Source organism: Corvus kubaryi, unplaced genomic scaffold (genome assembly GCF_017639235.1).
Source record: "Corvus kubaryi isolate FWS band 111438036 unplaced genomic scaffold, C.kubaryi_AGA036_p1.0 114, whole genome shotgun sequence".
NCBI lineage: Eukaryota > Metazoa > Chordata > Aves > Passeriformes > Corvidae > Corvus > Corvus kubaryi.
Genome location: NW_024580653.1, coordinates 57,241 through 73,227, shown reverse-complemented (window position 1 = coordinate 73,227; position 15,987 = coordinate 57,241). Strand labels below are relative to the sequence as shown.

Here is a 15,987-nt window from a genome sequence, read left to right as displayed (position 1 = left end):
ATGTATTAGGTCACATGAAAGATCCTGGAAGGGAAGAGCCATCGTGGATTGACCATCCTGTTTGCTCTCTGTGGTGGAGTGATGGGATCTGGGGTCAAAGGGCTGACAGCTGTGTGTGACAATTGCCTTGACTTTAGGAAGGATTTTGACACCTTCTCCCACAACCCTCATATTCAAGGCAGGATGTTACAGTGTGGAGGGCTGGGAAATCAGGTGGGTCAAAGACAGGTTGGAAGACAGGCTCCAGGGCAGAGGTTCATGACCAGTGCTCTGCCTGGGGGCCATGACAAGGGAAAGGATCTGGATGAAAGTGACAGAGGAAATACATCCTTTCTGTCAGATAATGGATGCAAATGAACAGGCATGTGCCCATGAGGCCAGAAGATACGTTAAGGAACCCAGGGGATGACCCCAATGCTGTGTTTTGATGACTTTGTTGAGAGGTGTAGAAGAAGCTGCTACCATGGCAGGGTTTGGGCAACACATCTGGGGAACACTTCTGCTGAAATCACTCACTGATCAGTGTAATTACATGGGAACGCGGCTGTTGGCATCCAATTCCCAACTGGATTTGAATCTGGCAAGGGATGTCAAAGTCAACAAGAAGGGCTTCTATAAGTACATGGGTGACAAAAGGAATGCTGGGTAAAATGTAGGCCCACAGCTGAAGGAGACTAGGGACCTGGTGACACAGCACATGTCAAAGACTAGGGTACTTAATGCCCTCTTTCCCTTACTCTCCACTAGTAAGGCAGGTCTTCAGGAATCTCAGGTCTCAGAGACCAGGGTGAAAGACAACACTGCCAGGCCCCTCACAATAATCTCTGCTCAGTCATAGTGTTTGGGAAGTGCCTGAATGCTACAGCGCCGTTCGGGCCAGCTCTCTGTCCTGGCACTGAGCAAACTCCTGCCTGCCCCGGGCGGGGGCTGGATGGAGACCGGTCATGGTGCGCGGGAGAACGGGTGAATCCCCAGCTAGGGCTCGCCTCACACCCCGATGGCTAGTGCACATGAAGGAGGTAGGATAAAGCAGAGGGACTCCTTCGTGGGGGGTAGGGGATTTATTGGAGTATAGCAAAAGCCACGAAGACAAGACCAAGCCAGGTGGCTTGCAGGGCAGTTTTGTACGACAGAACGGGCGTGGAAAACACACAGTACCCAATGATACATCAACCAGGGGGTGTTACAAAGGCAGGGAGAAGGGATTACAGCAAATGGGGAAGGGGTAGGTGGGGAGGAGTAACAGAAACCAATTATCTGCCGAATAACCTAGACCTCTCTGGAAAAGCGGCCAGATATGAGAAATATGGGGAAGGGAGAGCTGGGGCCGCTGGTAAGGCACAGATTTATGTATTTTTCACAGCTTTTTGGGTGCTCTATTAAGGCTTTGGGCTGTAGAAGCATCAAACCACTGGACCTTTCAGTCCCCTGGTCCAGCTGAACCATGGTTCACTGCAACACCTGAAGACCGTGGGAAGGTCAATCTATTTCCTATCTTCAAGAGTAAGAAAAAGGACCCAGGAAACTACAGAACAATCAGCCTCACCTTGATTCCTGGAAAACTGATGGAGCAGCTAATCCTGGAAACCATTTTTATGCATGGGAAGGACAAGAAAATCATCAGGAGTGGTGAGCACGGCTTCCCCTAAGGACAAGTCATGCTTGATCCACTTGATAAAAGACTGGGCTGGTGGATGACAGAAAAGGAGTGGATATTCTCAACCTGAAGTGCACTAAGTTCTTTGACACTCTCCCCCGTAAGATCCTCATTCAGCTGAAAACCAGCTGAGCAGCTCCTGTCCAGAGAGTGGTGATCAGGGGCACAATGTCTACTTGGAGGCCAGTAGCTAGCAATGTACCCCAGGGGTCAATCCTGCGTCCAGTCCTGTTTGGCCTCTTCATTAACGACCTGGTTGATGGTGCAGTGTGTACCCTCAGGATGCTTGCTGATGACCCCAGATTGGGAGGAGTGGCTGATATGCCAGAGGGTCATGCTGTATCTAGAGCAACCTTAAGAGGCTGGAGGGAAGGACAAGAGGCCTCCTAAAGTTCAACAAGGGAAAGTGCAAAGTTGTGCCTCGGGAAAGGAACAATCCCCTGCACCAGTATATGCTGAGGGCCATACCACGGGAGAGCAGCTTAGCAGAAGAGGTCCTCTTGGGTGCCAATTTGAAGATGAGCTAGCAATGTGCCCTTGCTGCAAGAAAACATAATGGTATCCTGGGCAGCATCAGGATGAGTGTGGCCAGCAGGTCAGGGAGAGGATCCTGCCCCTCTCCTCAGCAGTGGTGAGGCCACAGCTGGAGCCCTGGCTCCCCAATACAGGAGAGAGATGGCCATACTGGAGAGAGTCTGGTGAAGGGCCACAAAGATGATGAAGGGACTGGAGCACCTCTCCTGTGAGGAAAGACTGAGGGAACAGGGATGGTTCATCCTGGAGAAGGGGTATAATCCATACGGGAGAGGGCAACAAGAGGATGGATCCAGGCTCTTCCCAGTTGTGCCCAGTGTCAGGATCAGAGGACATGGCCACACACTGGAACACAGGAGAGTCCCTCTGAAGATCAGGAAGCACTTCTCCTTTATGAGGTTGCCCAGGGAAGTGGGGATGTCCTGGACAATCAACTCTGGATGGTGCTGCTTGTGCATACTAGATTATCTCAAGAGGTCCTTTCCAAACTCAACCATTGTGTGATCTCCAGCCAAAGACTCTCCTGAACATCCCAGTTAGCCAATTTAGCTCAAATTGTTCCCAGAGAGCTGATCTGCTTCCCTGTCCCTGCACAGCAGCCTTGACCACACCGGGCAGCAGCATCCACTACCTGCCCCTCCTTCCCTGCAGGTGTGGTGAGAAGGCTTTGCTGGAGTGCCTTGCAGCTGGGCAGAAGAGCATGTGGTGGGAGTGCTGTGGCCACCACAGAGCAGAAGAGGACAACAAAGGAGAACAGCAAGATGACTCAGGGTTAGGCAGCAAGAAACAAGAGCACCAGACTTTGAAAAGGAAACGGGGTCCTGGCCCAGTGTGCCTCTCCCCACTGAACAGAGACCTGGGAGGGCCGTGACGGGCATCGAGGCCTTGCTATTTCACACCCTCCTCCCAGTTCCCCAGCAAGACAGGAGGGACAAGCGGAGCCAAGGCACGACAGACTTCTTACATTTCCCGGAGATGGGGATGCATGAAGTACAGCCCCACGCCAAGGTCCTCAGCTGTATCGCCCGTGGGAGTCAAAGCTGCCCCTTCCCATAGACCCATCTCAAGCATATCACCAGAGCCCCTCGCACACACCTCTTGCCTTCACAGCCCTCCTGCTGACCTGTGTACCCCTGCCCAGCCCACAGTGCTGTAAAGTGATGGAGCACTGCTCAGCAGCTCGGGCCTCCATTCCTCGGCCATCCTCCCTACTCCAGCCAGCACAGTCAGCAGGCAGGGAACTCATCTGGAGCCTGGCCATGGCTGGGGCTCTGCTGCGCACATGTTATGCTGTGGCTTTGGCAAACATCTGGCTCTGGGGCTCCCGCCCCTCTGAGTGACGGCTCTTGGTGGGAGAGGAGGGGAGGCTGGCGCCAGTGTGGTCAGCGATCCCACGCACGGCTCCCTGCGCCTGAGTGCGTGCCAGGCGTCCTGCCCTCCCAGCCCTGGCACAGCCACTGACCAGCTAAAAGCAGCCAGGGAGCGGCCACGCGGCTATTTCAGGAGCCATTCCTGGCTCCAGGGCTTTGTCTCAGCCTCCAGCACACTCGGGTCTCAGGGGAGGGAGCAGGGTCAGGGTTCGGCCCAGCAACAGTCCAGCACACGTGGCCAAGGCGAGGGTCAGAGCCCATGGCTGCCGGAGCCCCCTGTCCAGGGAGCCCCAGGGCAGCTGCCAGCACTGCTGGCTCACACAGCTGGATCCCCAATGCCCCAGACACAGGCAGGAGTCTGGCTGGTGGTCCCACAGCCAAGGCCTCCACACTGCCTAGAGGACTGTGACTGCCCCATCCCCCAAGTGTTCAAGGCCAGGTTGGACAGGGCTTGGAGCAACCTGGTCTAGTGGAAGGTGTCTTTGCCCATGGCAGGGAGTGGAACAAGATGGGCTTTAAGGGCCCTTTCCACCCTTCTGTGATTCTCTGACAGACACAGGGCTGCCAGAAACACGTGCAGCTGGGCATGGGGAGCAGGGGCTGCCAATGGCCTCCAGCACTGCTCTGAGATGGGGTAAAGCCTTCAGTTCCGAGGATGAGGGGATGTGGGCTAACCACAGACACTGGCAGGGAGGCAGGATGTGGATGGTGGGGCTGGACAAGAGGTGAGGGAGCCTGGGAGTGCATAGCACCCTGCTGGGAGCCCAGGGGCCTCCAAGCACAGGGACAGACTAAGGCACAGAGGTACAAGGAATGAGGCTCCTACTTGGGAACCTAGGTGTCCTCACTGGTGAAATGGCATCTGCAGCCAGGAGCTACCAGGCACAGGAAGCCCAATGGAAGGTGCAGGAGCTGAATGGGACTTGGAAGCTGAGAAGCAGAAAGGGCAGGGAATCCTGGAGCAGAGCAGGGCTGGGAAGCTGGGCTATGCAGGGAAGAGTGCTCAAGGTGGGGGGTTTGAAGGGGGCAGCCACAGCACAGGGCAGAAATGGCAGGGCCCTGGGGGGCACTGAAGCCAGAATGACCCCAAACCAGGGTGTGGGGCTGGGTTTCAGCCATGTGGAGCTCAGGCAGGGAGTTCTCAGAGAAGGTCTATGCAGCAAGATGGGATGTAGATCAGTGAGATGTGCAGGAGAGACTTGGCTGGGGTCAGCACAAGATTGAGCATGCCAGGCAGGGTGAGCCTAGGGAGCAAGGCAGGGATGGGGCCCCCAACATCAGGAGGACATGGAGCTGCTCTGGAAACAGGCTGGGAGAGATGGGGGTGTTCAACCTTGAGAAGAAAAGGCTCCAGGGAAAACTTAGACCCCCTTCCAGGGCTTAAAGGGGCTCCAAGAGAGCTGGAGAAGGACTTTGGGCAAGGGCCTGGACTGACAGAACAAGGGAGAATGGCTTCCGACTGATGGAGGGCAGGATTAGATGGCATATTGGGAAGAAGTTCATCCTGTGAGGGTGGGAAGGCCCTGGCACAGGGTGCCCAGAGAAGCTGTGGCTGCCCCTGGATCCCTGGCAGAGTCCAAGGCCAGGCTGGACATTGGGGCTGGGAGCAGCCTGGGACAGTGGGAGGTGTCCCTGCTCATGGCAGGGGGTTGGAACTGAATGATCCCTTCCCACCTAAACCATTCTGGGATTCCACAGGGAGCAGGCAGAGGCTGCCATGTCCCAAGGGCTATGCAGGTGGAGGAGAGCTGTCCTGAGTCACAGTGGCAAGGGTCCTGGAGGAGAAGACAACTGCAGCTGGCACTGACCAAGGGGTGTGGGGAGAACAAGAGGGAGCAGAAACTGGGGGAGGGGGGGCATGCTGGTGGCTGGGGCCATAGGAAGGGGGGCAGGAGGACTGGCCCTCCAGAGGGCAGCAGGCATGGGTGAGTCTGTGGGTAGGCATGGAGGAGGGAGCTGTGTGAGCAAGGGCAGTGGTAGAAAGAGGAGTTCTGAGGGGCCTAGAGCTGAAGCAGAGGTAAAGGAAAAGGGGCAGCTGTGAGGGGGCTGGGGATTGCATGGAGGAAGGAGGGAGCTGTTCAAGGGGGTTGGGAGGAGGAGCAGAGGATGGGGGGAGAAGAGCGCGAGGGGCTGGGGCCTCTCAGCTGCAGTGGAAAAGCTGCTGCAGCTCCAGGGGAAATGCTACTTGAATTAATCATGGCGCTGGCTGCTGTGCCAAGCCCAGGAGGAGGCTGCTGGCAGCGCAAGGAAATAACTTTCACAGGAATTTGGAACAAATGCAGCTCTTCTGGCGGTAACAACAGCACTCACCTCCCCCCACAACCTCCCCATGTACCAGCATCTCCCCCATGACCACACTCCTGTGTACCCCTAGATCCTTCTACATGGCAGCCTGCTCCTCAGGACTGGGATGCTATCCCTCCCCTCGTTCCGCTCCCCAGCACACTCACAGGCGTCTCCCCATTTTGCTTTGGAAAGCTTGCCTTCTTGTTTCTAAGGAGGGGGAGGCCTGTTCTATGTTGTGCAAAGTTCTGAAAATAGGTTGATGCTAAATCCCTTGCCCTAAGAACACAAATGCAGGCAGCAATGCTCCCCTTCCTCCTACCACTTTCCTTGACTGAAGCTGGTGAGCATTAGTCCTTATACTGCTCCATGTCCCCTCAGAGCTGCCCCTTTGGCAGCACAACCAAGGCATCAGGATTAGCCCTCCAGACTCTCTTTTGGTAATGTAATGTATGTGGCCTGGTGTAGCCTACAGCTCTTCATGCAAATCTTCCTCCCTGGGGCACAGCCCATGGGGTTGTCCCAGTGCTATGCATGCAGCACTGCCCATGAATGTCCCATGGAATCACAAATCAGAACCAAAACCTCATCAGACCTGTCCTCAAAACCACGGAGACTCTACATTAGGTGCATTGCTGGTCAGCTTTTCATTTCTGATGTTCCCCAACATTTGTGTGTATGGGTGCAAAGAGAGTATGTAAACCCTGGTTCCAAAATCATCAATATTGGATCTATGCAAGAATCAATAATCCACCATTCCATGTCATTCAGGTTGCTGTTCAGTCAGCCCATGCTCACCAGACAGGGTTCACAGTTCTCTCTGCCAGAGCACAGACAATACTTGATTTAGCATGAAAAGTCAGAAAGTCCCAGAAAAACACTATCTGACCATACATGCAGTATGCTGGTACACAGTCAAATTTTTAAAACAAATTTAAACTAGCAGGGTGAATTTATACCAGAGCAGTGCTTCACATCACAGACCACAGCATTGGAATGTGGTCCAGTGCCCTAAAGCTGCTGCATCATCAGCTCATGGCAGCAGAGAGGAGCAAGGCAGCCAGCTGGGGACTGTCTTCTGCTCCATTTTCTGCTGGTCTCGTGTTCACTGGTACCCTAGGCTCTGTCTCCGCCGGTGTTTCTTTCTCATCTCAGATTTGAACAGTGAATTTGCAATTTCCTTTGCTTCATGCTCAGTCTGCTACTGTGGGACCTGGCCCACAGTAAACACGAGTAATAAACAGAGAAGATGTTATGAGTTCCTTTTTCTTTCTTGGAAGCTCAGGCCAACAACCTGCTCCGCTCATGCCTGTTCATCCCTGTTCGTACCCAGACACAAAGACTGACCCAGCAGACAGAACGGAGTCTACAAGGGAGCAGGGGATCTGTAATGATTCTTCAGGTCTCTCCTGCTCACTCGCAGGGACTCCTTCCTTCCTCACCTTTCTGTCCTGCCCATGGAGAGCAGACATCACTGTCTGAAAATAGACCTGGTCCTCCCAGGCTTTTCTGCTTGAAAATGTGGCAGACCGACAGAGAAGTGAACCCACTGAGTTCTGTGCTGACCTAGGTGATTGTCCTGTGTCCTGTACATCATCTGGCAGGGCCTGCCCATGACCTGAGCTCTCGTGACCATTGTGTGGGTCTGGACAAAACCCAGACCTCGACAGAGATGCTTTACCATCCCGAGGCAGGGTGAGCCCCAATGCCTGGAAGCCATAGAGAGATGGAGTCAAGCAGGAGCAATGGCACAAAAGGGCTCTGGGGGCAGCACACCTGACACGGGCAACCTTGTGGGGGGACAGTGCTGGGCACTGGCCACCGTGAGGCCTGGCAGCACCTCTGGAGCCTTCCTCCTTGAGGCAACAGGGTGGTCATGCCAGGCAGCTGTGCTCCAAGCCCAGGGCTCCCTGACCTGGCTCTGCCCAGCTCCCAGTCTCGGCTGGCTCCTGCTGCGTCCTCGATCAAGCCATCGGCCTGGCCAGCCTCCTTTCCCATCCTCTCACATTTCCCGGCTCAGAGGAAGCAGCAGCAGATGTGTGAGCTGTTTGCTTTGCGCCGAGGCCGCGTGGGACTTACCTGCGCTCAGCCCAGACACGCTGCTTCCAAACGAAACACAAGGACTAAGCCAAGACATCGAAATGTAGCCAAGCCTTGGTCACTACCAGCCACCAGGCCAGCCCTGTCCCCTGCACAGCGCAGAGCCAGGCTGGCCCCTGCCAGAGCCAGGCAGCCACGCACTGGACTCTCTTCTGGGTGTGCCCCACAGCCCCAGCTCTTCTGCAGGGTGCGCTCTCCCTCCAGCCTGGCCTCGCACTCGAAGTCAGGAGCCCAGCTGCCATCTCCGATTGCATTTCCAGAACGCCTTCCCACACGGCGAGCAGCACTAAGCAGGAAGGCACGGACAAGGAAAGAGGGGGGCCTCCCTTCGGGGGCTGTGCAACCCAGACGCCCCTGCACGCCCACGCTCACGCAAGGACACACAGCATCTCTGCTCTGACCCTGTCCCTGAACCCACCCCTGACCCCTTCCCCATCTCTGTCCCCAGCCCTGCCCCATCCCTACTCACCTCAGACCGGGACAGTGTGTAGCGTTGCCCTGCATACATCAAACCCAAATCTCCCCTGACCTGCATCTTTCTCATCTCCCACTCACTTCTTCTGCCCAGACTTCCCCCTAATCCTACCTTAACCCGTCCCCAAGCCCCCTGATCTATGCCATCCTACACTTGCCCCTGCCCCACATGCCTTCTCTATTCCACACCTGGCCCTTGCTCCCACCCAGTTCCTCCTTCCGGCCACAGTCCTACCCCATTCCCTGCACTGATTCCCCAAGCAGCCCCTCTCCAGCACTCCCACCCCACACCGTCAGTCACCTGCATGTACCCACACACACACTGCACAGCCCACCCTCCCCAGCCCACACTCAAACCCCCCATGCCCCTGCAGTGTACCCACAGGGCACCCATAAGCCGTTCTTTCTTGCCAGCTCCAAATTTTCCTCCAGGTTGACCTAGAGACCCTTTTTCCTGGCCAAGTCATAGGACCTCCTCTGGCCTTGTCCTATGGACCCCAGAATTCCTGCTCTTCCTGGCCCCTTGGGCACCTCTCGCCAGCCTGGCACCAAAGCTTCTCATGGTCCCAGCCAGACATCCCCGTGCCCCACACCTCCAGCAAAGAAGTGCCCCCAGTGCCACTGGGGCTTGTCCCAGCGGACAGCCTGGATGCTGCAATGGTTGGCAGTGTCTCACTGCACCCCAACACCTGCCCTCATCCCAACTCAGGCAGCTGGCATCACCTGTCCCCAGGAACCAGGGCTTCAGGACAGAAACACCAAACACAGGGAACACAGAACACACAGAATCCAAATGGTATCGCTAGCTCATCAAAGGGTCACAGAGCTTTGGAGGCCCAGCAGCTCTCTCACTCCAGCTGCAACCTCTTGCCACATAAAGGCTGGTGCAGCAGTAGTGTCTCAGCTCATTAACTCATTAGCATAATTAATGCTAATGACCACAGCCAGCTTTACCAACACTGATGAACTTGGGCTAATGACCACACAGGGGGAGAGGGAAGTTTGAAGCCTGGCTACAGGCAGCTTGCCAGAGGCAGTATCATGTTCCCGAACTCCGTTTTGAGTGTCCCGGCTGCAAGGCAGCTCCACACTGATGCAAGCAAGGCCTCGCACAGCAGGACCCACCTCAAGAGAGGCCCACACTGTGTTCTGCACGATGGGCAGCCTTGCAGTGTGGCCGATGTCAGTGGCATTGCTCACTCCTTGCACACAGAAAGGGCGTACATGGCTTGGCCCCATTCCAGACTCACACCAAGTGTGGGGATCTCTGCTCCAGCATTCCTGCTGCAAACGCTGCCCATCAAAGCCATGACACCTGCACCAAGCACCCTGCAGTGGCAGGTCTCCCACCCCAAGCTGCTCACAGCCCTGGCCGTGCCCCCCACAAGCTCAGGCCTCAATATCTGTACCTACTTGCAAGAAGCAGGTCCCAACAGGGGTGTTCTCCTTCAGGGACACATTGTAGAAGTTACTCCTGAACACCGGCTCATTGTCGTTGACATCCTGCAAGGCCACGTGCACCACAGCTGAGGAAGAGAGGGCAGGGGTTCCCCGGTCTGTGGCCAGCACAGTGAACTGAGGCTGAGGGTCCTTCTCATAATCCAGTGGGGCAGCAGTGGTGATGATGCCAGTGGCAGGGTCAATGGTAAACCAGCTAGAGTGGGTGTCACGGCCATGCAGGATGCTGTACTGCACCTCTCCGTTGGGACCCTGGTCCTTGTCACGAGCTGTCACCTGCAGGACAAAGCTGCCTGGGTACACCACCTCAGGGATGCTCTGCTTGTACTCCTGCTGGTCGAAGAGCGGGGGATTGTCATTAACATCCATCACCTGCAGCACAAAGGCCGATTCTGCCCGGAGCGGGGGTGTTCCTGAGTCAGTAGCTGTCACCCGCAGATCATAGGAGTCTCTTTCTTCCCGATCCAGAAGTTGGTCCACACAGATCAGATAGATGATGTTGTCCTTGGTAGTGAGGGCAAACTTGCCGTCTCCTCCCTCCAGTGTGACATTGACATTGGAGTACTCTCCATAGTCTGGATCGGAAACAGAAATGCGTGCCACATACTGTCCAGGCTGAGCTCCCTCTGAGATCTGTGGGGAGCCATCCTCACTCAGAAAGATGATAGTCATGGTGGGCTGGTTGTCATTGTAGTCACGCACATGGATAGTGACAAAGGCTGTGGTGACCTCAGGATGGACAGCCTTATCCCTTGCCTGCACCACCAGCTCATGCACCTTCCTCACTTCATAGTCCAGACCCTTGTTGAGCTTGATGACCCCAGTCCGGGCGTCAATGGTGAAGTACTGGTCAGGATCGCTCTGCCGTCGGTTGATCTCATAAATCACATCCCCATTGTCACCTTCGTCTGCGTCAGAGGCAAAGACCTGCAGGATGCTGCTGCCAGGTTTCAGATTCTCTGAAATGAGTGTATGATAGCGGCTCTGGTTGAAGCTGGGAGCATTGTCATTGATGTCCTGAATGGACACATCCAGTGTCATCTGGGTGCTCCGGGGAGGAGAACCACCATCATAGGCTTCCAACAGCAATGAGTATGACGAACGGTTCTCCCGATCCAGAACATTGCTGACCACCAGGTCCAAATATAGGACCCCATTGGGTCCTCGACGCGTTTCCAGGCAGAAGGCCTGCCCCACATTCCCTCCCTTAATCATATAGCCTTGTGTGTTCAGGAGGCCACTGTCAGCATCAAAGGCTGGGTCCAAGGGAAACCTGCTGCCAATGGGTGTGTGCTCTGGGATCTGAAAGGTGCTGTGCTGTTTGGGAAAGGCTGGGGCATGATCATTGATGTCATTCACTTGGATGTTCACTTCTACCGTGATGCCCTCCGGGGTGACAGCAATGAAGCTGTAGTGGTCCCGAGTCTCCCGGTCCAGGACACGAGCTGTTTTGATGATCCCAGTATTCTCATCTATCCCCAAGTCAGTGGAGACGCCACTGCCCTCCTGTGCTGAGATGAAATACATGTAGGCACTAGTTTCAGGGGGTAGGCCAGCACTGATGTCCCCAATGATGGTGCCAGCTGGCTGCTCCTCATCTATTTGTAGATCCAGGGTGCCCAGGACAGCAGAGCCCATCCCTGCTCTCAGGCCCCCAAGAATAAGCAGCTCCAGCAGAAGCATTGTTGACCTCTTCATTTGCTCCATGGCTGGCAACCAGCAGAGCAGAGGGTGGCTTGATCTCCTTTGCAGAGTTCACTTTAATCCTGCCTGGAATGCAGACCAGAGGATACTGGTTAAGAGGGAGCAAAGGAAGAACAAAAAAAAGCCTGGAGAGAGAAGGCCTGCCAGGTGCCTGCTGCCCAATCACTGTGTATCACCAGTCCCTCACAAGAAGCGAATGTGACAATGTCAGAGATTGCCCAGAGCAAAGGCCTGGGACAGCACTTGGAGTCAGCCCAGCAGGTCACACCTGACAGTGCACCGAGGTGAGCAGCTAGAACCCTGTCACCTAGGTGCTTCCTACATCCTCAAGTGCTCTTTCCAGCCACTGCCTGCCTGGCAACAGTGGCACCAGCTGCCCCAGGGCAGCATGCTCCTGTGTCTTTAACAGCCGAATTCTTCCTGTGAGGTTCAGAGCCTGTCTGCAAGAGGACAGAGGTTTTTGGGCAAACAGCAGCCTTGCACCTCTCCACCCTGAAAAGAGCTGGTCTCAAATTATGAGATAGATCAGCAAGTGACTGGTTGAGACCCTAGCCCCCACCCCTTTCTCCCCAGCAGTGTGCCTTTCAAGACCACAGGGATAAAGGTGCCAAAAACCCATGAAGTGCAAATCTGGTGTCCCTAGGAGGGAGCACAGAACTGGAGTGGGCTTCCAGTGAACAATAAATCAAATAGGATGTTTTGCAAAGGATGTGCCCACAGCTGGGAATGCCCAGGATAAAATCAGACCATGCTCATTGTTTGGGCTGGCACGGAGATCTGTGGGTGCCCCAAGCTGGTACCATGGAGGGTGGTGGCAGTGCAGTAGGAACGCAGCAACTCCCTCTGAGCTGCCAGCTGCTCCGTCCCACACCCTCCGCTGCTCACTCCCCTCCTTTGTCTCCTTCTCGCTGCTCCTTGCTGGCTCCGGCTCCTTCCCTCCCTTTCCCCCGTAACTGCATTTCATTGCAGCAGTGGGGGAGGGACGCACAGCCAGCCATAGCTCCTGCAGCACTGCAGCCGGACACGGCAGATATGCCGGACACACTCCCTGTGCCCACAGGCTGCCAGCCCCCTGCACTGCCCACCCCTCCTGATAACAGCCAGAATAACCCAGCGGCCAAGAAGCTGCTGAAGAACACCAACCCCAGCACTCGCTCAGCCCCAGCGAACGAGGCTTCATGGTCTGCAAGGATGGCGGCAGCATGAGCTCACACTTGGACTCTCTTGAAAGCATTTGCTGCTGGTCCCATAACCACACTCAGGAGCCGCTCATGTCAGATGCAGGAGCAAGAACCTCCCTGTCTTGGGGGATGGAGGTGGCTGGCAGTGCCTAGTTTGGGGACTAAGAATATCAGCTCTTGACCAAAAAACCCCACGACAGTGTTAACCCTTTCCAGGGAACATAGGATGGTATTCTTGGGTCCTCTTTCCTACCTCAGATCTGCTGTCTAGATTTTTTTTTTCCAGTGGAAATCCTGAGTTAGTGACAGAAACAAAATCATTCAAAAGTATTTTCTACTCATAAAGAAGTGTTTACTTCAGTGGGCATCCGGTCTCAGGCCTGTCCATACATTCTGAGGTAAATGCACATGCTCTTCTTGCACCCAGCAAGTAAGAACCCTCACAATACCCTAAGACCAAAAGTCAAAAGAAGATACTTTTGTGGGCTGCGATTTGGGAATCTGCACTAACTCAGTAGTCCTAGGCAGGTCTGTCTCTCTGTAGGAGCTAGTTCTAATTCCCCAGACAGAGGGGTAACTGCCTACCCCCAGAACACGCAGTGCTGGGGGAATGGGGTCCAAGGTAGCTTCTGTGATGAGACTGCACCATTCCAATGGTGCTCCAGCTGCTCAGGTCCTGGGAAGGGACAGGGCAGAGGGTTTAAAGCCTTGGCAGGAGCTTAGACAAAAAAAAAATAAAGTGTAGTAAAGCAGGTAGAGGGCCAGGATTCCCCGGGGCAACCTCAGTGACTAAGGACAGGATGAAGCTAACAGTTCTTGGGTAGTGTCTGGAAGAGATCAGGGCATAGACATGGGGAAAAGCCCACCTGGTTCGATTAGTAATGCTGCTCTTGAGAAGCCAGTAAGGCTTTGTGGGCTGCTGACGGGGAGGAGAGAAACTTGAAAAGCAAATCTGGGGAGCGTGACGAGCAGCTGAGAGCACTAGCACAATCAGGGAACAAAAATTAGGGTCCCTGGGCTGGAAAACTGGTGATGAAAGCCTGTATAAACTTTTTTATTTCTATCGTCCCCGGATGCAATTGAGTAGTTTCACAGCAAGCCTATCTTTCAGCAAGAGGTGCAACTGAACAGCTACTAGACTGCACCAGCCAGAGGTGGGCAGAAGCCACCTTGGTACCAGCAGTCCCCATTACAATGAGGTCTGCAGGCTTGGGTCAGAGGGAAACAGCAGTGACCTCAGTGGATGCAGAGTCACGAAATCTGAACAGCTGCTTTCAGTTAGCAGAAAGCTCAGTGCAGGGGCTGGCTTGGCCAGTCCATGTAATGTGAGCCAGACTGCCCCGCTGCCTTTCTGTCCCTCCCACCACCGGGCACCGAGATCCCTTGTGAAGAACGGCAGCAGGACTCTCTGAAGAAAACTGCCAGGATGAGAATCTCTTCACATAGGTCCTTGAGGTCCACAGCCATGGTGAGGAGGTTGACAGGAAGGGCAGCTAAAATGGAGCGAGCTGCAACATCCATCTAAGCCTAGGGCTGACAGGCTGGGGCACCAGGGGAGCCCAGCCTACACTTAGCAGATGTGTGACATTTCGAAAGAAAAAATATATGGAATAACATTGGGACCACTGTGTTCACCCTTGCCTGCCTGCCAGTGGCAGTTTGTGCCTTGTATCAGCCACGAGAGAGGGGAAGTGGGCTCAGAGCAGCCCCAGCAGAGGAGCTGGAAAGACGGCACCCATTGTGCATGCCACAAACAGATGTCAGAGTGCTTGCTGTGCAAAGGCTCCACGAAAGCTGCAGATGCTGCTGATGCCATATCCTAGGTCGGTCTGACATGAGAGGCCATGACTCATGTAATGATGTTTTTGAGACTCCAGTCCAGAAGAGGAAGCCCTCTTTGCTGAGTACCACTCACTGACCTCGAATATGCTTTCCTCCTGTACATTCACACAGATTCTCTCTCTCTAGTTTCTGATGATCTGCCCTCGGAACCATGCACAGCCCTGACTTGCCTGCAGTGCAGCCTTGGGCTAACAACTCGCTTCCAGCCTCTACTCAGCCTACCACTGTCTACAGCCACCTCCGGGCCTCCTGGCTCTCCTACCATCTCCCATCTCTCACCTGGGCTTTCAGGACCGGCACTCTTCTGCTCGCTACCAGCCCGGCCACACAGCCTCATGACCCTCTGATACGGGCTCCGAGCAGTCAGAATGGCGGTGGCAGTCCTTTCCTGCGGATGCAGTTAAGCCCCACTGCATCCTTGTGAATCCCCCATTTTTGTGCCGTACTGGAGCTCCCCGCGGGCTCTCGTGTCTCTCAGAACGCATCTCCCACAAAGGAAAGTCTAATGAAATTTTTTCGCGCCGGAGCCAATTCCCACAGTCCCCGTCTCGGGACATCCCCGCGCTGCATCGGCCCCTGCCAGATTGTGCCCATCGCCAAGACGCTGCGGGGCCTCGCCTGCTCCCTGTACACTGGAGCCCCCGGCTGTCGAGGCTCGCTCTCCCCCGGAGCTCCGGGCTCCCGGGGCTCCCCAGCCGCCGGGCCCACCGTCCGCTGCCGCTCCCTGTCCCTGGCGCTCCCGGACGTCCCGCACCGGGCGGCCTCGGTGCCGGCGTTCTGCCAGCCCCGCTCCCCGCTCCGCCCGGGCCCGCAGCCCCCGCCCAGCGCCTCCACGGTTCCGCTGAGCGCCCTTCCCTCGGCGGGTCTGCCCTGCAGCGGCACCGTGAGCGCCCAGTCCCGTCCCGTCCCGTCCCGCCCGGCAGCCGCCAGCGAGCCCGGTCCGGCCGCGGCTCCGCGGTGTTGCGCCGCCTCGGGCGCGTCCCCCCCTTCCCCCCCCCCCCAGCTCCATTGTCTCCGCGGCGGAGGCAGAACAAAGCGCCTGGTGCCGGTCCCGGTCCGGTTCCACCGTGCGACGATGCCACCGCGCGGGACAACGGGCGGGGGCGAGCTAGGGCCAGTCCCCGGCGCTAGGACTTACACTGCGCGTCCCGTGCCGGCGGCGTTCACATCCCGCAGGGTCCGGCCCCTCCACGACGTCCCGCAGCCTCCCCGCTGCTCCGGCGCCACGGTCGCTTCGGTACCACCGGCCGCTCCAGTGCCCCGACCGCTCCGGTGCTCCCCCGGTGCCGCGGCCGCCCCGGTGCGGCTGTAGCCCTGCGGAGCGCTCGGCGGCCGGTCGGCGTTGGCTCGGCGCTGGCTCGGCGCGAAGGCTCCTGCTGAAACC

At 56.1% G+C, this 15,987-nt stretch overlaps 1 protein-coding gene across 1 annotated transcript in view; it reads right to left on the bottom strand.

The window, feature by feature from the left end:
* Positions 1-15,987, bottom strand: part of DCHS1 (dachsous cadherin-related 1) — a 45,177-nt gene extending 29,190 nt beyond the window's left edge. Inside the window, 2 exon segments of the mRNA XM_042017667.1 lie at positions 9,832-11,646; positions 15,742-15,987. Of these exon segments, the coding sequence (XP_041873601.1) occupies positions 9,832-11,583 (1,752 nt within the window). The 5' untranslated portion in view covers positions 11,584-11,646; positions 15,742-15,987.